The following is a 26,266-nucleotide window of genomic DNA, read 5'->3' on the forward strand; positions in this document are numbered from 1 at the left end:
TTCTTGGTTTTTAAATATTCAGCTGCTGCTTGTATGTGGGGGAATAATTGACATTTTCTTGATGGCTTATCTCTGTGAAAACTGAAACTCTGTTTTAGAGTTAATGAAAATGATTTTTTACATAATTAATGTTGCTTTTATGCTTCATGTGAAACCTTGTTGAAGTTCATTTAATTTTTTACAAATGCATCTACTATCTGAGTATTTAGATACCTTGTTGCTTTTGACATGTTTGAATATCACATTTAACATAACACTGAATATCATAGGGGGTTACTGAACTAGATTAGAAGTACAGGAATGTATGGATAAATATATGGAATAAATGAAAACCTAGGCCTACTGAATAGGGATGTGCTGCCCTCAATTTTTCATTTCATCTTGGGGTTTTTTTGGTGATGCAGGGTTTTGTTTTTCACGTTAATATTTTTTCGGTTTGGTTTGGTTTGTCAAACCAAAAAAATCATTAAATGTTTAAAAAAAAAAAAAAAAAGTACCAATTAATAAGAAACATGATCCTGTCACTGCCCTGGAAATCTGTCTCAGTAACTTGTGAACCCAGGGTTTGTGCTTGCCCAGCTGGGCCTCCCCAGCCCCCTCCGATGTTCACTCTCAGCCCCAAAAAATAATCTGATCCAGTTGGGGCTTGTCTGGGTCCCTCTCCCCATTTAAATGTGCCAGGGAGCTCCCACTCTGGCATCCACTTCCCCAACCCTGCGTGATAAAGGGTAGGTGCAATGCCTAGCTTGCTCCTGTCCAAATCATGGCCCTTTAAAAATAGCAAAGCCATTTGCTGTTTTATGGAATAAAATAAAAAAGCTGGTATCTGGGAAATAAAGGTAATGAGCGGACATCTATTCCCCTGAAGCAGGAAGCATTGGCTTCTGAAACACGGCCCGTGTCGGGTGCATTCAGGAGCCCAGTTTGGTTTCCCTTATAGACCAGAGTTACACAAGAGGTTCAGATTATGGTTCTAGTTCTAACACCAGTGAATCCAGCTCCTCTGGTACGACGAGCACTACAGACACTGAGATGAATACAATTTCCTTTGCAAACAAATATTACCCCACAAGAGATTGATTATTTGTTAATTTGCTGTTTGCAATTAAAATTAAGGTTTAAAGCAATCATTTACTAGGACCAAAGATTACCTGTACAAGGGCACTGCAACTAACAGTTGCTGCATGAGCTGTTGTGATGTAAGGAGCCTGAAAGATGATGGTTTGTAAATTTCAGTTGACTGTGTGTCATCATGTAGGTGAAGTATTAGGTACAATGCAATAATATAACAAAACAATAGCGTGGAGTTTGTGGGTTTAATACCTTTAAAAATAGCGCCATCCACCTGGAGCAAGTGGGCATCGCTGCTGCCCTTTATCACGCAGGACCCAGGATTGCGTTCTGCTGTGAACAAACCTTTTGGATCAGTTGACTATGAAAGTTTTTAAATAAGAAGGTACATGGGGACTAGGTGAGAGCTTCCAGGCTCCAGCACATTTAAATGGGGGTGCCCTGGCCAGGCCAGATTGGAATAGTTTTTTGGACTATGAGTGGGGATCAAAGGAGCCTGAGGAGACCCTGCAGGACAAGCCCCAGGCCCCGGGTTCACATTTTGCTGGGCTTGAGGGGAGTTTCCTGGGCTGTGGGGGAGACACTTCTTTTTTTAATGCCATGAATACTAAAATACCTGAAAAGTTTTGGGTGTTTTCATAGGCGGCCATTTTTGGTTTGTTCCATTTGAAACAAACCAGAAATGGCCTCATTCATTGCATTTTTTTAAATTCATTTCAAATGAATGTACATCTCTAGTATTGGATAGATACAAAGAAGTATACTTATTGAAAGGATGGCACTGGGAGAGAGGGCTTTTAGTTTCTAGTCCCATCTGTTTGACTCTGAGCAAGTCATTTGCAAGTTGTGTGGTTTACTGATTACATGTGGTAAATAGTATTTTATCCTCCCTTTTAACATGTCAGAAACTGTGAATCTGGGCACACTATCTGTCTTAGATATGGGCTTTTCCATGTTTCCATGATGTGCTTCTAAATGATTTGGCTTCATTTTGGATGGTAGGTGCTATAGAGAGTCACATTGGCTGATTCAAACTACTTGAACCTCATCTTTATTCATTAGCAGGCCGATTCAGTAAAAGTCGCGGGAGAGCGCACAGGCCACTCTCCTGTGTGCGCGATTCAGTATTTAAATGAGGGCCCACAGTAAAAAGAGGCACTAGGGACACTAGCGCATCCCTAGCGCCTCCTTTTTGACATGAGCGGCGGCTGTCAGCGAGTTTGACAGCCAACGCTCAATTTTGCTGGCGTCTGTTCGCAAACCCGCTGACAGCCAAGGGTTCGGAAAACGGACGCCGGCAAAATTGAGTGTCCGGTTTTCAACCCGTGGGCCGATTTTTAAATTTTTATTTTTTTTTAAATTATTTTTAACCTTTGGGATCTCCGACTTAATATCGCCATGATAATAAGTCGGAGGGTGTACAGAAAAGCAGTTTTTACTGCTTTTCTGTGCACTTTCCCGGTGCCGGCAGAAATTAATGCCTACCTTTGGGTAGGTGCTAATTTCTGAAAGTAAAATGTGCGGCTTGGCTACACATTTTACTGAATCGAGCAGGAATAACTAATAGGGCCATCAACAAGCATTTGCATGTTGCGGGCGCTATTAGTTTCGGGGGGGGGGGGGGGGTGGACACACGTTTTCGATGCGCAATTACCCCTTACTGAATAAGGGGTAAAGCTAGCGCGTCGAAAACGCACGTCCAAACGCGGGTTAACAGTGCGCTCCGTGTACTGTATCGACCTGTAGAAAAAGCTGACTGAGCCAATCAAATTATCCAATTTGGCTTTTTCTGGCTGATGAAGTCTTTGTGCTCAATTGTGCAAATATTTGGATGTTACAAGAAAGTTGTGCAGATATCACCATTATGAACCCATTATGAAAGAGAGCAATATTGTTGACTGAGGCTTAATCTAATGCTGTTGTGAATACAATGGCACAACTGTGCCTGCAAGAAAAGTTTAATAATGTCTTTTTGGTTTACATGAAGGATTGGCCAGAGCCAAGTCAGTGCCCACTAAGACCTACTCAAATGAGGTTGTCACATTATGGTACAGACCACCAGATGTCCTCCTTGGATCTTCAGAATATTCAACGCAAATTGACATGTGGTATGTCTCCTATGTGGTAGCAACTGTGAAAATATATTTGGATAGGGATTGGGGCATACATAACAGATGGATTCAGATAATGTTAGCTGAAGGGGTGCTACAACAGTGTGCTCCGTCACATTGAGTGAACTATATAATATAGCACAGAGCTTTAAGTACAGCTCTAGATAGACACACTCTGTGGCTGATATCCACTGAACAGCTAGTTAAGTTAGCGGATATAGATAATCGGATGACTTAATGGGGATATTCAGCTGTGTGGCAGCGATGTTGACTGCCCCTATGGCACAACCAGAGTTAGCTGCCTAAGTATGGCGACTAACTCCGCTCCTCCCCAAAACGCCTCACCCGCCCCTGGATAGTCCCCAACTTATATGGCTAAATTCTTGCTGCATAATTCGTTCATTTTTCAGTTTTTGTCTAAATGGCTTTTGAATATCAACCTCTGTATGTTTATTTTAACACTATTTTGTTTTAACTTTTAAAATGCAATGTTCACTTTTTCTTAGGTGTGGGTCTCAAAAGCTTTAACCTTAATATTAGCTGTACAGAAAAAATTCTTGATAGTTATGCTAAGAAGTTGGGGAAATGGTATTCGTGTTTGACTAATAATCCCTTTTCTTTCCCTTGGGCCATCTGCAAAGGGGCGTGGGATGCATCTTCTTTGAAATGGTATCTGGAAGACCTCTGTTTCCAGGTTCAACTGTGGAAGATGAACTTCACCTGATTTTCAGACTTTTAGGTAAATTAAACTATTGGTAGCATTTCAGATGTACATAGGTCCTTCTGAGCAGAAAAGGAAGGCCAATGTAATATTTATTTTTTATTTTTTATAAGGTACGCTCTGCAGAGCAGTCAATTTTGCTAAAGTTGTGAACATATTTTTTTTGCACAACTTTACTTCCGATGCAGTAAGGAGCCCAGTGTAATAAAGTATAGGTTAAACTCTGTGCTGAAATTTAGCACACAGTTTAACATAGAGGTTAAATTTTGTAACACCCAATGCAGTATGCTAATGGTATGCTAATGCATCAGGAGTTAAAGTGCACTGACTGGAAAATGTATGCACAAACCAGACTTAAAATGTGCATTCAGTTCAGGCTTGTTACACATTTTAGCTTGGGAAAGGGGAGGATCTCTCAGACATGGTTTATGCCCAGAAAACATGATCTTTGCTTGTTTGTGTATATAAAATATGATTTATGTGCATAAAAAAATGCTTTCAGAGCAGAAAACATTTTTTTGTGTGCATAAATCATATTTATGTTCAGAAAACATGCCTTGTGTGCACGAAGCATATTTTCTGCAAACAAATTCTGACAGGTCTCAGCATCAGTTCCTGCTTCTGCCCATAGACTGACACTAGCACTGGAAAGAACTCCACATCTGACCAGGAGTAAAATTTCCAGCACTAAGAAATCCTCAGTTAAGCCAGTGCACTTCTCTGCATTGAGGGGTAATAATTCCTGCATCCTTTAGCATGAAATTTCCATGTGGGGGTGTTAGTAGAATGCACAGTTACATGCGCATTTTTTGTGTGCAAAAATCCTTGCTTCATTAGGAGTAACATTTGCGCACAAATGATAATGTACATATCTGCAGATAAAACTGTGTGCTCTGCTGAGTGCATCTTATTACATCATGTCGCAGGTTAGCAGCCTCCCATGTAAATCCCATGGTAATGAAGTCATTGTTACCTTCCAATGCAGAGAGGGTGCACTGGCTTAACTCGTGGGTTTCTTAGCACTGGAAGCTTAACCTGTGGTCAAAGGTGAAGTAAAGTTTCCAGGGCTAGTGTTATCTATGGGCAGAAACTGGTGTTCTAGAGCCAGGGCCTGTACTCTGTAGTTATGCTCAGAAAATATGAATTATACATAAAAAGAATATTGCATGCAAAAAATTTTCTGTGCTGAAAATTTGTGTGCATGAATCGTATTTTATGTGCAAAAAAACATGATGTGTGCACATAAACCATGTTTTCTGCATAAATTGTTTTCTGCAAACATTATGTGCACACATCATGTTTTTCTGCACTAAGCATTTTTTAATACACATTTTCAGGTTTGTGCACTTTTTTTTAAAACTTTTAATGCATTAGCAAACCATAAGCTTATTGTATCAGAAGTTAAAAAAAAAATGTATAATGTGTTTAAACTGTGCTGAATTTCAGCACACAGGTTAAACACACAGCTTGTTACAGTGCTTCTCTGAAGGACAAGGTCACTAAAATATTAATGCTGGTTCTTTGCAAGGGGGAAAAGTCTAAGTGTTGCCTATCTAGTACATGTTTATGACCTCTAGAAGTACTCTTATCCCTTGTTTTTAACAGAGCCATACTTTAATTTTAGATCAATACATGTTTGAGCCAAGAATCTAGCAGAGAAGCTAACGAGATTTGAAAGAAGCACCTCTTACTGTTTGTGTGTTACCATGTCTGTCAGGGCATTCACTGTTAGAGAGCCGCCTCTCCTACATGTATGTTTACAGTAAGACTATGTATTTTAGAGTTTTTAACAGATAAAGGAAGCCATTCCCCCTACTGCATGCAGTGGAGCAGTTCAATTAGGCAGCAACGCCACTTAAATCAGAAGACAGCATTAGGAGATCGTCTTTGGAATGCCAGCGCCTTCCCCCAGCTGCTCTAAAGTTCTAATTGCATTTGTACAGCATCATTCATCCCATGGGCTTCAGTCTTATATTTCAGTAATGTACATACAGCCACCTCTGGGGTGGAAATTTTGGCATCTGATCTGCAGCGTATTACCATACATGCAGTATGGTCAGATGGCAAAGTTATCATGAAATGAGTTTATTCAGTTTTTGAAATGTTGCTTGTGCTTCTGCAGTATTAATGCAGTTCTAGAATAAGTGTGGTAGCACATAACATATATAGCATACCACAAAGCCCAATTAAAAATGAGACATAATATTGTAAACTAATAATGGCCTCAGTGGTGATAAAAATAGGAGTTTGTTTATATAGTGCCTTCCATCCAAACAAGATCCCAGTGCACTCCACAATTGTGTTTCAGAAGCATACATTTAGCGACCTCTACAGTGACAGACTGAGTGCCAGTTTTCGTGCCTAGCTTGGCAGCTTGTGATGGGGAGAGGGAGACAGGAACAGTACTGTTATCTATTGTAATTGCAGTTTTGTAAACTGAGGCACAACGAGATAAACTGATTTGCCTGTGGTCATACCAGAGGCAGTGGGAAGGTGGAATTTGAAATCGTGCATATGGGGAACTCTGCTGACTTGTAGGTCACAGCTCTACTCTCTAGTCCACACTACTTCCTCACTATAATCATGGCCAGTGCAAGATATAAATGGACTTAAAGCCACCACACAGGAGAGAAACATTTTCTAGAGTCTTCCAGATACCTATTTTAGTTTTATTATGTAGAATAATTGTGCCTAATCAAACTTTTTGCAGTTCAGTATTTGGAAATGGAAGAAAGAGTGACAAAATGAGTAGAAGGTGGTGTCATTTGGGTATTACCTTGGGGTAGATTTTAAAACATACATGCACACGGATGCGCCGATTTTATAACATGAGCATGCCGGCGCATGCATGTTATAAAATCTGTTGGCCGCACGCAAACGTGCACCAGATTTTAGAATCCGTGTGGGTGGCACGCGCCAGGGGGGTGAAATTTTGCAAAGTCCGTGCAGCAACACAATTGGGCCTACTCCCTACCTAACCTTCCTACCCCTCTCTTCCCCATCCCCTAAACCTAACTTACCTTGCCTCTATTTTTTTATTTTATTACTTACTTCTCCTTGGGAACAGAAGTAATTTACACGCACCAGCCAGGTGCCAGCGCGCGCTTCCTTGGGACAGTCTCCATCCCAGCTCGCCCCTTTCTCAGGGCTCAGCACTTGAGCGTGTATCGCCACTTTCGCGTGTGGCCAGGCCCTTTTGAAAATGTGCACAGGGCCTGGCCACATGCATAAATGGCGATTTTTTTACGTGCGTGGCCGATTTAAAATTCAGCCATTAATTTGTACACACTGACTTTTCTCTGTAACAAATAGGTTGACTCTTCATCTAAGAGCTCAACTTCTAGGATAATAAAGTGTAAGCACACAAGAATAAAAATGGGAGATTTTTTTTTTAATGGTCATTTTGACAGGAATGCTAAGAATATAAGCACCGAATATACTCAGAAGTATTCTTGTTTAACTTAAGTACAAGTGAAACATACAAGAATGTATTTCATTATTCTTAAGGTCAAGATCTGGTTCAGCCTCATTAGTGTATATCTAAAAGTTTTGTATTTACTTGTTTTCTGATTGTTTAGGTACTCCATCTGAAGAAACCTGGACGGGTGTTACTACAAATGATGAATTTAGGAACTACAACTTTCCCAAATACAAACCACAGCCCTTAATCAATCATACACCAAGGTATTTGTTATTTATTTATTAAAGTATTTAAATCTATAACTACAAGAAATCTTTGATAAAGAAATACATCTTTTTCAGTACTTAAATAGACCATATAAAGAAGAAAAAGGAGAGCATAAAAAAATATTGGAACTTGAAATCACGTGTCCCTGCCAGTCTGTAAAACTATCAGAGAGTAGCTAATACATCATCCATGAAGAAAAGTGTAATAAGCAAAAGAAAAAAACTAATCATTACTTATAACATTGATATAGTGGTAGCTGAAACAAGCCAGAAATATCACGAGGGCTGAAGATGAGCACATAACAGAGCACATTAACTGGAAGCCTCAGGGGAGACTGCAATGGGTGATAGAGATGCAGTTGTCTTTCTCGGAAAGAAGATGGTTAACATTGTAGAAAATATGACTGAAAAAGTATTACACATTTGTGTGGATATTTAAGGAAAAATTTGAACACCTCTTTGTGTCACTTTTGGCCTCCGTAATAAGGATTTCCTTTTCTTTAGCATGGCCTTCTCTTAACTCTGGGAAGACTCATAGAAACATAGAAATGACGGCAGAAGAAGACCAAATGGCCCATCTAGTCTGCCCAGCAAGCTTCACACACATATTTTCTCTCATACTTATCTGTTTCTCTTAGCTCTTGGTTCTGTTTCCCTTCCACCCCCACCTTTAATGTAGAGAGCAGTGATGGAGCTGTATCCAAGTGAAATATCTAGCTTGATTCGTTAGGGGTAGTAGCCGCCGCAATAAGCAAGCTGCACCCATTTATTTGTTTTACCCAGACTATGTTATTAGCCCTTATTGGTTGTTTTTCTTCTCCCCTGCCGTTGAAGCAGGGAGCTATGCTGGATATGCGTGACGTATAAGTCTTCTCCCATGCCGTTGAAGCAGAGAGCCATGCTGGATGTGCATCGAAAGTGAAGTATCAGGCACATTTGGTTTGGGGTAGTAACCGCCGTAACAAGCCAGCTACTCCCCGCTTTGTGAGTGCGAACCCTCTTTTCTTCTCCCCTGCCGTTGAAGCAGAGAGCTCTGCTGGATGTGTGAAGTATCAGTTTTTCTTCTCCCCTGCCGTTGAATCAGAGAACTTTGCTGTATATGCATTGAAAGTGAAGTATCAGGCTTATTTGATTTGGGGTAGTAACCGCCGTAACAAGCCAGCTACTCCCCTCTTTGTGAGTGTGAATCCTTTTTTCCACATTTCCTCTTGCTGTTGAAGCTTAGAGCGATGTTGGAGTCACAGTAAGCCTGTGTATGTTTATTTAATAAGGGTATTGACTCCAGGCCGTAGCCATCATTCTGGCGAGTCACCCACTCTTCATTGGCAGCCTCTTGACTTTATGGATCCACAGTGTTTATCCCACGCCCCTTTGAAGTCCTTCACAGTTCTGGTCTTCACCACATCCTCCGGAAGGGCATTCCAGGCATCCACCACCCTCTCTGTGACTCAAACAGAATGATTCAAAAGCAATAAATCTTTATGATGGAAGAATATTTTAAGTATCCAGTCACAGTCAGTAAAGTATCAAAATTGTCCAGCAACTCAAGCAAACAACTCCTTCCTGGCACTCAAGATGAGGTTTTGGTGGTGTAGAGTTTGGGGGCCAGTTTTACATGCAGATTGAGACGTACGAACAGCACAGTAGATCTCAATGAAGATCTGACATTATTTGGAGTGAGTAAAGTCTCACAAAGATGAGATTTCTACAATGTTCTCTCACCCTAGCTTGATAGAACCCTGGTAGAGAGTCAATCAAGCTACAGTGAGAGAACATTGTAGAAATCTCATCTTTGTGAGACTTTACTCACTCCAAATAATGTCAAATCTTCACTGAGGTCTACTGTGCTGTTCGTACATCTCATTCTGCATGTAAAACTGGCCCCAAAACCTCACCTCGAGTTATTAGATGGCCCTCCTATAGCAGAATAAATAGGTGACTTATGTGGGCCACTCCAGTAACTGTCTCACTCTCACTCTCTTCTACTCTCTCTCTCCCTCCTCCACTCTCTTTCAATCCTCTACACTCCCTCTCCTCTTACCCAAAAATGGCTGAAATGCAATTTGCAATCTTTAGTGCAAATTGCATTACAGCTATTTGGGCATATCGCACAGCTTAACGCCAGGAAAAAAGGTGTAGTTATTTCCGGTGTTAAAAGCGTGCATGCTTTTAACACCCCTCCCCAATCCTGCCCCTTTGAAAATTTACATTCGCGCCATGCACTACCATAACTATCGTGTGCGCTATGGCATCAATGCGTTATCGCGGGTGTTAATGCCGTAACGCATTTTGATGAATGACCCTGCCTATTTGTTGTAAATTATTTGAATTTAAATTTGTTATCTCTTTATATCAGTTCATGTGCTATTCCAAAAGATATGCACCTTTTATTTGTATATGCTTTATAAATTCTGTTTGTGCAAGTATTGCAAGTATAGACATCTTTGTTACATCATCTGGGTATGTGTGCGCATCCTCTTTCTGTCTCACCCAGTCTCATCTGCCTACATGATTTAAATGTGAAATGCAACTTTAAATATTCAAATATCACATCTAGTGAATATTAATTTTGGGAAGTTGTATGCATATATTTATTTCATAAATTACGAATGATAATCACTCATGAGTAGCGCAACAAAATGTTCATGATTTAGTCATTTAAAATTAATGTATAAATGTATGCAATGTTTGTTTGATGCTCGTTCCATTGTTCAGTGGTATATATTTTATTTGAATGTAAGCATGCACCCTAGAAACCATTCAAGTGAGATTGCTTTATATTAAATTAATAGTATAAAAAGGTAGCAGTATTCTTCATTACCTCATTTGGCTGCATTGCTCATACCCCATTCCATCCTTTTGGATTTGCCTCATACTAAAGCAAGGACTCTCCCCAGCAGCTTTTCTTTTATCAGACCTGATTGAACCTGAAGACAATAAAGCCCAAAAAAAAGGGATGACAAAAAAAGGTGACAATTTTCTGGGATCTTAGGGGGCCTAATAATTAAAGGAAAGATCTGAGCTGCATAGTACAAAATACTAACATTCTTATCCTGTCTTTTAAGTTTCTCAGTTATTTTATTTCCCATTATCCTATTTGTTAAAAATAATTATAACTTAAAGTAATGAAATTGAGATGGGAAGGCAGCCATCTTGATTTCTGGGAGCCTCAAATTCCCATGATTCACTTAGGCAATGATGTCTTACAGAACAGAGCTGAAAAAGGCATAAGTGAATGTCAGGCACAGAAAGACGACAATGAATATTTTGTTTGTTCAGCAGTAGAGCTAGAAAACCTTAACATCTTGGAAAGTTGATTAAAGTGGATTTCTGAGAAAAAAGAAAGTCTATGAATTTGAGAAATACTGCGATAGTGTAAATGATTCCTCTCTATATTTAGGACATAATAACAATGAATGAGACTGATAGGTCATCAAGGGAATCAAGTTACCATCAATGCCCAGAGACATAGCAGGAGATTTTCCTGAAATATTGAGGGGTTTTTTTTTTTGGTTTTTTTTTTGAGGTAATCAGAACCGAAGCAATAAAATGTAAGATATGTCAGGAATAAAATAGTTTCATTGTAAATGCTATCTAAAGTATCTAGAGACTGATATTCAAAGAGTGTTTTGGCTCAGCAGCCACCTCTTAACCGGATAAGTCACTTATCTGGCTGTTGTTAGGCAGATAAGTTGTGGGTAGGCAGTGAGCGATATTTATACTTATCCAGTTAGGCAGATCTATCTTAACCGATTAACTTATCTAACTTATAGGGTCATTTATCAAAATGCGCTAAGGTGTTTTCGCATGCATTAAGGGCTTAATGCATGCGAAAACGCCTTTAACGCATGCGATTGCACCATAACGTATGGTGCAATGCAAATCTGAAAAAGAGGAGGAGTTAGGGGCGGGAGTGGGCTGGGTTTACCATTTTGCGAAGTCCTATCGCACGGCTTTAATGCCAATTTTAGCTACACTTGTTTCAGTAGCGTTAAGCCGTGTGATAGGTTGCATTACGGCTTGCTTGCATTTTGTGATGTGTTCTCAAAGGCCTGTTTTACTAGTTTTGAAGCTCCTGGAGCACCAGCCTCACTATCCAGGCTGTCCGAGAGAGAGAGAGAGAGAGCACCTAGCCATAATGCCCTCACCCTAGATAGGTATTTATATCTCTATGGGAGGCCCACCTAGTAACTCAAGGTGAGGTTTAGGTATTAGTGTAGGGGGTTAGGGGCTACTTTGACATTCAAAGTGAGACGTACGAACAGAACAGTGCTCTCTTGTGAAGATTTGATGACACTTGGAGTGAGGAAACTCCCCCAATGTTCTCTCAACCTAGCTTGATGTTACCCAGGTAGAGAGTCCATCAAGCTAGGTTGAGAGAACATTGCATCAAATGTTCACAAGAGAGCACTGTTCTAATTTGTACGTCTCACATTGAATGTCAAAGTGGCCCCTAACCCCCTACACTAATACCTAAACCTCACCTCGAGTTACTAGGTGAGCCTCCATAGAGATATAAATACCTATCTAGGGTGAGGGCATTATGGCTTCTCTCCCTCCCTCTCCCTCCTCAGTGGCCCTGGTAGTAAACATGGTCCGTCCCCCCCCCCTCCCCCAGTGGTTGTATGTAGGAAATAGTACATTCTGGCACTTATTTCAAAGTGCGAAAAGTTATCGCAATTTGCGGTAATTTAGCTCTTCGCATAGGTATTAGCGCAATTGCGATAAACTGCCTATTACCATAAAACACGCCCCTTTTTTCTATCGCAGGCGATATTTAGTGCATTTTGATAAATCCCGGCCTTAGCTGGATAAGACTTATCCAGCTAAGTAGCAACACACATGCGGATATTCAGCAGCATAGTTGTGCTGCTGAATATCCCATCTACGTTAGCTGACTGTCTATCTCGCTAACTTAGAAAAACAGCTAACTTTTGAATATCTAGTCTATAAAATGTAAAAGTTTATTTTTTTAATTAAAGGTTTTGTATTCCATATAACCATTCTGAGAGCTTGACTTGCCTGAAGAAAAATTTGCAAAATTGTTTTATTTAGTGCTTTTTTTTTCTGGAAAAAGGTGCCAATATGCACTTGCAGGTCCCTCCTTAGGGGTGGGATGGAAAAGGGCAACCACCCAGTGCTTAGGGCCCTGCAGCTGGCTACAGAGCCTATAAAATGTCAGCATTGCAAATATGATCAGGTTTGAATCAAATACAATACAAAAATATTTATTCACAGATTGTATAAGGAACTAGAGAGTGCTGTATGTTACACTCTACTGTCTCTCTAATTCATTGTGTGCAAGAGACAAAATGTAAGACACAGCTTCTGATTCCAATCTTCAAATATTGTATTTGATAACACACCTCATCACATTTTTTCATGTTTGTTCATTAATGGAGCTGTACACCTTTTTGTTTATCAGCATTGCAAATTGCATCCAGTCCTAGACCATCAATACACCCCTTATTGAGAAAACAGAGTAAGCCAGATTGCCAAAGATCAAAACTAGCACACATTAGCAGAAGACCTTACTTTGATCACACAAACAGAACATGAATTAGACCATCACCAAATACAAACTAAGTGACCATAAATTATAAATCTAAATACGCAGACAAAAACTGAACTGGAAACTCCAAGAAGCCAGGCTCTGCATGCAGTGCAACACTGGAGAAACAGAAATGCATTTCTTCCTGTACTGTGCAGAATACAAAGATATTAGAGGAGGTGCATATTCAGATTCCCAAAGCTGACGCATTTGAATCACTAAACCTAAATGAAAAGGCTTTTTTTCCTACCTTTGTCATCTTGACATTTTTTACCCTTTCACAACAACAAAGGGGGGCTCAGCAAATCCAACACATACATACACAAATGGAAAATGACGGGGGCTCGATGACCCTAATACAGCACGTCCCCACCTCTCTTACACTACTTTACCCTTTCCCTCTCCTTCCCCATCCCCACACCCCTGGACCTTTCTGTTTCTTACTTCACGCCTCCCAACAAGCAGGCTGGATCCTCTTTCTCTTCAGGGACAAGCAACAGTCCTCTTCCCTCCCCAGGTAGCAGTCTCTCTTCCCCAAGTCCCTTTCTAGACACAGAGGAGAGGACACAGGGAAGGAGGAGTGGAGGTGTGGGGGAGAGCCATGGGAGAATTCAAGCAGGTGGAGGAAAAAGTGCCAGTACTCATTACCAGCATGTACCACCCGGAAATAAAGGCCTGGATTTATTGCTTCCAAAATGTTGTATGTTGGGCAATCTTTTCCACTTTTGTGACCAAGAAAAAATATTTGGTGAATAGATTCCTAACCTATAGGGGTCAAATTTTAGAGCTTTTAATCAGGCTACCATTTTTTGTCTGCAGGCCAGCACATTTTGTTACTTGAGTGATCCAATGACCACCAAAATTGCCTTGCTTTAGTCATCGTTTTAACCCATTATGTCCCAGAGTTCTCTTTAGAGCACAGCTGCTTAAAAAGAAAATTGGGCACATAATGGGTTAACAAATGAAGTATGATTGTGTCAACTTGCTGCCTGTGTCTTTAGTTCTCCACACAGTTATTTGACTGCTGGTTTTACAATTTTGTTTCTATAGGTTAGACTCTGAAGGAATCGAGTTGCTGACAAAGTTTCTTCAGGTAAATCATTTACTTTTGTTCTAAATCTTCAGCTTTGCTTACCTATAAAATAGTCATAACTTCAGAGTAAATTTGTTTTGCCTTTTATTATTTGAGTAGCTTATATAACTGAATGCAGGGGAGTTTTTCATGAGTTTTTCACACATCCGGTTTGAGTGCTTATTGCCACCTACTGGTACAAAAATGGCAGTTGGAAATTCTTTTCTTCTACATCAGTAAATATCACTATTAAATGATTCATGAACTATTTTATATATAACATTTTCAGTTTTTTTCATGTCCCCCCCCCCCCTCTCTGTATTTGCCTTATGACCAGCAAGTAAAAAGGGGACCCTCTTCCAAGAATGAAATTGTCACTGCCACAGTCCACTCAGTTTGCATGTGGGATAAAAAGCCGAAATGCTTCACCCCAACTATATGCACAGAAACTGCCAGAGAAATTGCGGGTGTTTTCTGCCACAGAATTAGCTTATATATTCTGGTTCCATTTACTAAAAATACTTCTGTATAAAGGACAAATAGTATTTGGCCCTCCTGGACTGTAGTTTGCAAGCACGTTGTCAAATTTCTTTCTATAATGTTTTGTTTTTGTTTTTACCAGAACCCCAAGTGATAGGTCCACTAATATCAGGTGATTTTTCTCCTAATCTCCCTGTTTTGTTTTGTTTTTAATTTTAGTCAATTTAGTGTGTTTGAAAAGCATCTGATAGCATTGGAAACCAGTCCTCTCTTTATATACAGAAAATCTACAGCAAGGGCAGTGGCAGTGGCAGCTTTCTCCTGCTCTCAAGGGGCCGCTTGGAGAGGGTGCTTCAATCTTCATGCCTAGGCAGCCTCTGGTCTGTCTGCACCAGTTAGTGCCAAAGGATGACGTTTTGGGAAGATGTTTGTGATATCTACATACTTCCTCTGGGAACTGATCTGAAACCACCAAATTTGGCATAAGCAATCTTTTTAAGCCAATACCAACAAGAGCCCGATTTGAACCGGTGATCTAAGGTGAAAAGCTATATTAGCTTTTGCCAATTCCTTGGAGCCATACAGTCCCCCTTCATGTTTTCCCACCCTACTTATTCTTTCAAAGATATGTTTTTGCTGCTTGCTTAAGGTCTTTAGACTAATTGGCTAGAACATGGCCTGTTTGTTCCTCTGAGCATACATTTTATTTTATTTTATTTTATTTTATGAGCCAAGAATTGTGGTTGCTATGTTCATCCACTTGAATATGTAGAATTAAGGGTCAGCCAGGTCCATTAGGAAGATTTAGGTGAAGCTTACAGCACAATAATTTTGGGGGTGTCACCAGGGGCTTTGCTGTGCCATGAGCACACAAGGCTCTGCCCTGATGACTATTGGACAGCACCCCTTATCTCAGGCATCAGAGAACAGCCTTCTGCTTCCTGCTCCAGCCCCTTTCTTCCCAGGCAGTGTACAGCAGCATGAAGGGAGAGTGAGCCTGGAGTAGACAGAGCGCACACAAGAAGAGCTACTCTGTTCTCTTATCCAGCCCCTCCCCTCCTGTTTCTCCTTTCTCCTCTATTCTGGATGGAATATGAGAGGAAAGGGGGTGTGGCTGTTTGTATATTTTTAATTATAATTTGTGGTCACTTATTCTGTTTTTGATAAGAATTTTTCTGAGTTTCTATGCGTGTGACCAAGATAGGGTTTTGTACTAATGTGTAGTTTCTGTGTACTCCAGATGTGATATGATCTATGGAATATATTTGTATTATATGTTCATGTGTGAATTACCCCATACTTTTAAATATAAAACTGTTTCATGTGTGTATGTATGTAAACATACACACATACAAGTTTTAATATTTAAAAGTATGGGGGTAATTTTCAAATTGGTGAAAAAGTTTGTGGGTACTTTTACCAGTAGGTTTTGCACCAGTTCTCAGAAGGAAAGTATGCATTTACATTTCTTTGAACTGTGCATAATGTAGGTGCTTTTTGGACGGGCAATTTTCAAAAACATTTTTATTCAACTAAATTGGTATTTACCCAAATAAAAAAAGATTTTTGAACATTGTATAACAGTGCAGTTACACTGGATTTAAATACTATAGAACTATCCAGGTCTTAGGGTATCTGCATATGCTTAATGGCTTTCTGTTGGCCTTTTCCTGGGCTCCTGAGATAAAAAGCTTGAAATTATATTTTATAATTATTAAAATAAAATGAAAAAGCATTTCTTGTACTGCTCCCAATGGCTAAACAAAAAATATAAACAAGAAATCTCAGTAAAGGGCGTGAATTAAGGGAATTATTTACCAACACATACAAAATGAAATGGCAAGACAGATACTCCCAAATATGAAAATGTATCCAGTCTTATTTTGTGATAATTTGGTGCTGAAATGAGTTTTAAGGCTGATGTACTAACCCATGCTATTTCTTGCACAAAATGAACGGTTTTGTGGGAAATATTTCTACCCATGCAAATGAGCTGGGTAGAAAAATTATGCTTGAAATTTTCTGCAAGTAAAATAACTACACCTCATTGAGCACATGAAGTGACATTTTGTGCATTTTAGTACATCTCCCTTTTCATTTGGACTTTCCATTCATCATAAGCATAATGCATTTATTTATATACTCCCATGTGTGCTGTTCCCACCTTCCTCCAGGGCAAGGTCTGTCCCACCCGTCATATGGTGGGCAAAGCCATTATGGTGAATGATAACAGTGCTTTTAGGGCATTAAGATGAGAAGAGGCTCAGAACAGCTGGTTGGATGAGAATGAGCCTATTTTTTCTGTTGTTGCTCAACTTTGGTAAGGGATGAGAAGTTGGAGAAGGCTCAGAACTGGCTATTCATTGATGCTGTAAGCCATATGTTGTACGTCTTTTGCTTATTGGCCAGATAAAAAAAAATCAAATTTTCCATGGCTTTCAACCCATGGTTTCTTCACATCCTTTTAAAATGGGAGCAGTTGTAGTGAAATGGGCAGAAACTTGCTAACTTACTCCTGTTTCAAGAAAACCTTTGAGTACACTTTCAAGCTTAATCTTGGGTAAAGCATGTTTTATTTGCTTTAACAGTATGAATCCAAGAAAAGAATTTCTGCAGAAGATGCCATGAAGCATGCATACTTCAGAAGCCTGGGAACACGGATACACACTTTGCCTGAAAGTAAGACCATCATTGTGTTTCCATTTATTATACCAGCGCTATTAGTTATAGAATGCATCAAATTAACATTTACTATCAGAAAATGTGATTTAAATATTTGTGGATGAGAGCTCAGCTGCATAATCGGATGATTTTTTTCTGGCTTCTTCCCTTCAGTGATGTCATGTTAAAGCAGTGATGTCACGAATACTGTCTCTGCAGAAGGCACAGCAGAGGAAAGAAATTCAGTGAGGTCCATATTCAGCTACAATCCAGCTGAGCAAATTAGCCAGATAAACTTATCCAGCTAATTTGGGTGAGACGTTCAGCAGTGCGGCCATACTGCTGAATATACTTGACTATTTTATAGCTAAATGAACATCTAAAGAACAGTGTCTGCTGTTCTATCACTGTAAATTGTAAAAACTGTTTTTAACCGAGCTTGTTACCCTAATATTTTGTGCACTTCACCTTTGTTCTCAATGCCTACACAATTAATGGAAATATTTTTTTCAATTTTTTATCCCATCTAAAACCACAATTATTTTGGAGTATTTAGAAGGTTTCATACATGTGTGTAAGCGTCCCTGCACTGTTAATGCAATATAATCATTAACCTCCTACCACCTCCGTGAGACATGTTATGCTCTATTTTTTGAAAATTTAAAGTCCCAAAACTTTCACGACATCCATGGATGTTACCTTCATTGATAAATTGAACTTGTAACTTGATGATTTTCCAAGCGAATACCTTCCAACCTCCTGTGTGCTGTCTGACTTGAACTCGAACCTCAATCCCAACACGCTTGTGTTTCAGACTTTGTCTTTCTTCAGGGGAGTCTCTCTGTAAAGTGAAGCTCCAACAGGCAGGATTATTACCTCGCTACATTTTTATTCAAGCTGCCAATATTGAAAATAATTTTGAAAATAATTTCTCCTCTCTATACCGTCCAACATGACGCCGTGGATGTCACCTGAACCTGTTCAATACCGGTTCCATTATAAATGATTAAACCAGGGCATATCTGTTCGCCAATCAGTGAATTTTGAAATTTAGAACTGGCTATCAGAGGCTCTATCGATGTCAAAACCGGCTAATGGACTGCTAATTCACCTGTGTCTAATTATGTACGTGCGATTATGTACAAATCCGCTCTATATGACATGTGGTTTTTAAGTCTGACCTGACAGAAAACTGTATGTTACTTGCGCTATGGTTCTTTATATGATCTTATTTTATATTTGATAGTATTCAGTCCTGAGTACATGTTGTTATTATATTCCTGAGTATATGACCAGATATTATCTATCTCTGAGTTACCCATGTCTCTGGCTCTTCCTCCTCCTAGTTCGAGTGCTCCTGTTTTATTATAACTTTTTATCACTTTTTGCCTATTGTTCATGTTGATGTTAATGATATTGCACCATTGTTTCTTGTAAACCGATATAATATGATTGGTATCATGAATGTTGGTATAAAAAAGCTCTTAAATAAATAAATAAACAATCGGACCTGATGAAACAATATACCTGTCCTTAGACAAGCCGCTAAAGTAACAGTAGCTACAAAAAATTACAATACAGTGTTCAGATTTAACTCGTCGTTCATACCACTCGGGACTGATGATCTTAATGTGTGAATCCAAAAAGCCTCACGATAATTTAACTTGGCTCCAATATCCCCATCCCTTGCCCGGCATATGGATTTGTTCTAAAATTGTCCATCTTAATTCAGCAATAGTGTGGTCCATGTCCTTTAAATAGGAAACCATCGGAGCTGTCATTTTTGCTGTATTAAAACGTGATTTGTGTTCGCCCAGTCTAACTCTTATAGAGTGAGTGGTTCAACCTATATAAAGTTTTGGGCACGGGCACACTATAACATAAATCACGTTACTTGAATTACAATCCGTATTAGATCTTCTCCATACTTTGTAACTGGATCCTGTCAGTACCTGTGTGCACCAACTACAATGGCCACATATCTGATGTCCCTTTATTGCATCTGCTGGTGCTGTTGGAGCGAGTTGAGCGTGTACTGTGTTATCCCTAATATTTCTCCCCCATGTGGTAGCAAATAACGGGAGTTCTTTAAACACGTCATGGAGGGTGAGAACATGCCAATGCCGTTTGATAGCCGCAATGATGATACCTACTACTGTGGACTGCTGTAGAACGCATACTAGTCTTGCGTCTTCTTTTTTTGGTTTATATTGCAACAATTGTTGACGGTCACTGAACTTGGCTCTTCTGTATGCCCAAGTTATGGCCTTCTGTGGGTATCCTCTCTCCAGGAATCTGCCCTGCAAGATGTTAGCTTGAACTTTAAATCCTTCTTCTGTAGAACATATCTGTCTAGCTCTAAAATATTGGCTCACTGGGAGCCCCATTTTGAAACTTAATGCATGATGGCTAGGGAATCTCAACAAATTGTTGCAGTCCGTGGGTTTACGATGAATAGTAGTCTGGAACTGTCCGTCCAGTACATCTATAGCCACATCAAAAATGTAATATGTTGCTTTGAAATTTGTACAGTGAACTCCAAGTGAGGGTTTACAGTATTAACCCATTTAAGGAAACATTGTAGCTGTGTGCTAGATCCTTCCCATATGAAGAAGATATCATCGATAAAGCGATACCAGCATTTGATGTTTTTCCACCAATGTGATGTAACTATGTGGATCTCTTCAAAATGGGCCACGTATAGATTGGAAAAGAAAAAACAAAAAAGAGCAGAGCATCCGTACTTGAGCCTTTGTCCCAATTTGTGGACTTTTTTCTGGCACCATTCGTACCTAAGTTACCTTCTTATGTCAAAGATTCTCAGCAAATGATTACCCTACTTGAAAATATTCATTGTGACACTCAACAATTATTTCTAGTGACCTTGGACGTGGAGTCTCATCACACTTATATACCTCAAGATGAGGCCATTGATATCTCTTTGGAATATTTTGAATTACGTCCTCGTCCTCATCGTGTTCCATCTGAATTTTTATGCTCTTTTAACAATAGCACTGAAAAAGAATTATTTTGCTTTTGAACAACACTTTTTTCAACAGGTATGTGGCACTGCCATGGGGGCCACCATGACCCCTGATTTAGCAAACCTATATATGGGCCATTTTGAAAAAATCTGGATTGAGTGTCCACATCCCTTTTCTTCATACATTGTCATGGCATCGTTATATAGACGATATATTTATTCTATGGCAGGCACCAAACAAATTTTGATGCTTTTATGGGGTGGTTAAATTCACGCAATACCAATTTGAGATTTACAGCCAATTTCCAATCACATCAGATAACCTTGTTTGGATATCCTGGTGACAAAAGTGCCAGATGGTTTCACGACTGCCTTACATAGGAAATCTGTAAGCAGTAACATGCTGCTTCACTTCACGAGTGCTCACACTAGACATCTTAAAGAATACCTTCTGACGAGTCAATTTTTTAGAATTCGGAGGTTGTGCAGCACTATGAATGAGTTCAAATATCATTCTAGAGATTTATCAGATTTCTCAACCGTGGTTACCCAGCCCGCTGTGTTAAACAGGCTTTCTCCCGGGCTAAACATACACATCGAGAGTGGCTTTTTTTACCTCGCTCGGACAAAGAAGATGACAAGGATATTTTTTCGTTTGTAATAACCGTTTTCATCGATGGCTTCTAAAGTGAAAACTCTCATCTCTCAAAATTGGCATATTTTACAGTCGCATGATTAATTCTCTCAACTGCCTCTTTGCACCTACACTCGTGGTGCAAATCTTAAAGATCAACTTGTTTTCACAGATTCCACCCCGAGAATTTTTTACACTGAGAATGGATCACATAAGGCATGTGGTAACTGTTTGGTTTGCCACATTATGATGAATGTTTCCTCACTTTTCTTCCCATCAGTAAATGTAACAATTTGCTTACAAGCTTCTACGACCTGTATGTCATCTGGGGTGATATATATCATCAAATGCCCCTGTGGGGAAAACTAAACCTTCGTTAAAAACCAGATTGATTGAACATCGCTCCTGCCTCACCAGTAATCGCATTAATGCCCCATTGGTAAGTCATTGCAATGAATTTTCACATATTTTTGATGAATTACATGTATGTGTATTGGAACACATACGCCCCTCCTGGCGCGGGGGTGGTCAAAATCATTTACTACTTCAGTCTGAACAACGATGGATACATCGGCTAAACACCATACAGCCTCACGGCTTGAACGTCAGCTTGGTCTTAGGGGTGTTTCTTTAATGATTTTGGAATCATCGCAGGATGACGTCATCCTCGACACGGATCGTCCCCCATTGATTGCGTGATTTCACAGTCCGCTTGATTTAAACAGAGGTTATTTTCTACATCGGTCTCTGTCCATTTTGAAATCAAGTAGGAGACCTTTGGTCCCAAGTGTTTGCAACATGAATGCCGGTATATAAAAATTTTAAATAAAATAAATAAATAAGTAAGGATTCAACACATCTGCTCACTCAGAAAAGCTAAGTACTATATTATTATGTTTCTAATATGTGTTTCTTTTATATGCAAGGTTCAACAGTCGACAGAACCTGAATATGCATAGAAGACTTCGCTTATAGGCTCTGGAGACTTATTGTCCCTGTTTCTTGTAAAAGATGGATATATCATAGACTTTTTGTCTTTTCACACATTAGAACTTTGAGAAGTTTGGCTCCTGAAGAAGCTTGCGAGCGAAAATTCGGCCGTTGTTGAGCCTATTTAATTTCTACTAAGACCTTGGAATTTCAACGTGTCTTGAATTGAATATCCGTCTATCGCGTTTTTAAACGCATGTCTACATAGCGAGCCTATTTAATTTGATCTGGTTCACATTACTGCAACCTTAAAGATGGACCGCATATAGAATTTACTGCAAATGATTGAAAGGACCGAGCAATCTCCGTAGCTACAGGAGATACACTGCCTGGCTTGCTGATGCGGTTCATTCTCTACAAATATAAATAGAAAATTAAATCAAAATATAGCACTTAAACACATTAATTCATTTTTTGTTTAGATAAGTGGGCGACTATTCTAAGCAATCACATGGTTTTCCCTTTTTTTAGTGCCACGTATAGATTGGCCACTGCTGGCGCTAATGTATTTTATAGTTAGCCAGATAAGTAACTGTTCCCTATAATGCCCCCATCCTGCTCCTTAATTATTTGGCTAAGTGTTTAGTCAGATAAACAGCCGGCTAAATAGCTGCCAGTCAGTGCAGCCAAATATTCAGACAGCACCTCTTGGCCAACTAACTAGGAACTTAACTGGCTAAGTGTCGCTGAATATCGACCTCATTGTATTTAATATATAATTAATTCTGCAACTGGCTTTCTGTGAAACTCATTTTGGATGAGTTATAGGTGCACCAACATGTAACATTTTTTATTATTTTTATGAATGATAAATAACTGTAATCCAGAGCAATAATAGATGTACTGAGAGGACATCCTAAGGATGTAATAAACCTCTTACAAGGTCACTTTAGTCCATTTACCATTATATTATGAAGCAGACATTATACAGTACACTTTTTTTTGGTGGGGTGTTTTTTCATTTTGCATCTTTGATGAAGAATTTTTGAAAAATGAACAGACTGGTTAGGGGGAGTTTGTTTTCCAAGTTTTGTTGTGAACATTCTGACAAACATCTTGTCATGTGTATGCGTGAATTTCATATAATAAACACTGTACCTGGTCATGAGAGGCAACTGCAGCTGTGCTGGGAGGGAGAGGCGGCTGCAGGTGGCCATGCAGTGTTCTGAGGCAGTGGCTCTTTCCAGGCCTTGCTAGAAAGGAGAGGCAGCTGCAGCACACAAAAGTATATGGGTGGGAGGAGGAAGAAGAGTGAGGGAGAGACATAAGGAAGGGGGCATGTTTGATGAAGAGAGGATGATGGAGATAATGAGAGGGGAATGAGTGAAAGTGAGGTGGAGAGAGGAGACTGGGGAGTCAAAATAATGCTGGTGGGTGAAAGAAAGAGACATTATAGAGAGCAGAGAGATACTGGTGTGGGTAGAGAAAGAGACTGGTAGAAAATGGCTTGGAGCAAGAAACTGGCGAGGGGAAGAGAGAGATTAACCTGGGGTAGAGTGGCAAAGAGACTAGGGGAGGGATAGAATGAAAGAACTTGCATTGGGCAATACTAATACTCATTTCACCACAAATCTATTGTAGGTTTCAGCTAGAGCGTGTGTGTGGGTTTCTTTTTAATTTCTTCACTTTTCTGGATGCCCTGCTCTCCCTACTCCATTTAATTTATAGCACTACAGTCACAGTCCCACACTTCATTAACCATGGGACACCTTTCCTGTCATCTTCTATAGACTTAGTAGGCATTTCTCAGTGAATAACTAACAGCAGATTTAGAACTGAAAGATTGTTCTGAAATTGCACAGTAAAATAAACTTGACTTTATAAACACTCAATGCATCAGCTTCTCAGTCTGTGTATATTTTTTAATTAGAAACAATAATTCTAGAATGATGGCAGATACATCCAGGAGGTAAGCTTATGTAGTGCTGTTTTTTAGAGTTATATAGTTAAGTGCTTTAGAAATAAATTCTGGGCACTTTTCGTAACCCCCCCAAAAAAACAGTAGAATGAAACCAGTAGTTTTAATTAAAAACTGATGTCCAGTGGTCTACTTTTACATTGCAGCTTTCAGAATCCCATATGCCATCAGCTTCATTGCTCTGGCCAGTTGCTGGTGATGTGTAGTTAAGTCAATCACAAACCACAGTGAGCACACACAGGCATCTTGAGTTCAAAAGATTACTGCAGTGGTTCTCAACCTTTTTTCTATTGGGACACACCTGACAGATAAAGCTTACATACGTGACACTGAACACTTGAACATCATGGCGCCAAATGTGAACATTCTGCATCCCCCCAGGTCCCCAAACAATGGATGCAGAGGAGGTTTCCCCATACAACTCGTCATATAAAAAAAAAAAATTCTGATTCTGGTGCTATCTCAGTAACAGAAACACAAACTCCCTTACTACCAGGTGCATTGTAAAAATACCATCAACACGTGTAGCAAACCTGCCATACCATAGCAATATTAACTCCAAGAACTCAGACAGCAACATCCTTACCTATGAAAAGGCAGCAGTGCACCACCAGTGCATGTCCTATTGAGAATGAGAAAATGCAGCAAATAAGACATACAAATCCCTACATACTATTAAAATACCTCACTCATACATACAGTTCCAACCTTCACCAATTACAGAATAAAAGATAAATTATAAATGTGGAGACAAAAACTGGAATGGAAATCTCAAAAAGCTATTCTGCATGCCATGTAAAACTGGAGAACTAGAAACAGAAATGCATTTCTTCCTACATTAAGCAAATTACAAAGATAGAAGAAATACCCATTCCCCAAACTGACATATAATGGTTCTTGCACCCCTTGTCACTCTCCCTCTGTCTCCATCAACCTTCACGTCTCCCAATTACTCCCGTTCAATTATCCGCTCATACTTACGTCCCTGCCCAACACTTCCGCCCCCTGCCCCCTCATCCCCTTTCCTGTGGTCCCTCTCTACTCCCTCTATGTCCATCTACCCTGATCCCCTGTTTCCCATCCCTTCCTTCTCAGCAGCCCCCACACACCCTCTCCCCTCATGACATAACATAAGAACATAAATGCCATACTGGGTCAGACTAAGGGTCCATCAAGCCCAGTATCCTGTTTCCAACAGTGGCCAATCCAAGCCATAAGAACCTGGCAAGTACCCAAACAATTAAGGTAGATCACAATCTAGTATTGCTTATTAATTACAATAATAGTAATCAATTACAATAATAATTCCTCTAGGAATTAATCCAAACCTTTTTTAAACCCAGTTACACTAACTGCTGAAACCACATCCCCTGGCAATGAATTCCAGAGTTTAACTATATGCTGAGTGAAAGAATTTTATTTGATTTGTATTAAATGAGCTACTTGCTAACTTCATTGAGCGCCCCTGATCCTTCTGTTACCTGAGAAAGTAAATAACTGATTTATATTAACTTGTTTCAGTCCTTTCATGATTTTGTAGACTTCTATCATATCTCCCCTCAGTCGTCTCTTCTCCAAACTGAATAGCCCTAACGTCTTTAGCCTTTCCTCATAGGGCAGCCATTCCATGACCCATATCATTTTGGTCACCCTTCTTTGCACTTTCTCCAGTGCAGCTATATCCTTTTTGAGATGCGGTGACCAGAGCTGCACACAGTATTCAAGGCATTATGACATCCTCTGTTTTATTTCCATTCCCTTCCTATTCATTCCTAACATTGTTTGCTTTTTTGATCGCCAATGTATTATCCAATATGATACCTAGATCTCTTCCACTTCTGTCTGCCGAGCATCTTCAACCTCCTTTCCCCACCCTCCACTAGGTGGTCATCAGCAGCATCACTCTCAGACTCTGCAGAGAAAGATAAAGTTTGAGTCCGATTGTGGCCCAGAACAGCAGGAGTTGGCAATGTCTTGCTCTGATAGGTGAAAAAGGAAACAGCCTACCTTCCTGGGCCAGAAAGATGAGAAGGAAATGAGGAACCTCCCATCAGGCCCAATATAAGAGAAGTTAACCAACTCCCACCCAGGCTGATAAGGAGACAGCTGGCCCTGCAACACACCTCACAGGACCTTGCAATACACCTGTTGAGAACCACTGAATTAATGAATGGAATCAACAGAGACACATAGAACATGATGGTAGATAGAGTTCAGTGGCTATTGAAAGTCTGCATCCCCTTCTAAAATGTTCTCTTTCTTGCCTTATATCCTGGAAGTAAAATGCATTAAAGCCATGTATCCACACATCTTACCCCATAACTGCCAAGTAAAAAATACATTCCAGAATTCCTTAGAAAATGAAGTAAAAATAAAAACATGGAATT

At 39.7% G+C, this 26,266-nt stretch overlaps 1 protein-coding gene across 5 annotated transcripts in view; it reads left to right on the top strand.

Moving 5' to 3' along the window:
- The window catches only part of CDK17 (cyclin dependent kinase 17), a 407,414-nt gene that overhangs the window by 366,760 nt on the left and 14,388 nt on the right, over positions 1–26,266 (top strand). For 4 of the 5 annotated variants that reach the window (XM_029601556.1, XM_029601558.1, XM_029601559.1 and 1 more), the window contains 5 exons: positions 3,059–3,179; positions 3,824–3,921; positions 7,482–7,587; positions 14,192–14,234; positions 17,282–17,372. In XM_029601556.1, coding sequence (XP_029457416.1) covers positions 3,059–3,179; positions 3,824–3,921; positions 7,482–7,587; positions 14,192–14,234; positions 17,282–17,372 — 459 coding nt within the window. Of the gene's footprint in view, positions 1–3,058; positions 3,180–3,823; positions 3,922–7,481; positions 7,588–14,191; positions 14,235–17,281; positions 17,373–21,897; positions 23,755–26,266 lie in introns of those variants that run through there. The other variant, XM_029601560.1, reaches the window with a different exon arrangement.

The sequence above is a fragment of the Rhinatrema bivittatum genome, chromosome 4 (assembly GCF_901001135.1).
Source record: "Rhinatrema bivittatum chromosome 4, aRhiBiv1.1, whole genome shotgun sequence".
Lineage (NCBI taxonomy): Eukaryota > Metazoa > Chordata > Amphibia > Gymnophiona > Rhinatrematidae > Rhinatrema > Rhinatrema bivittatum.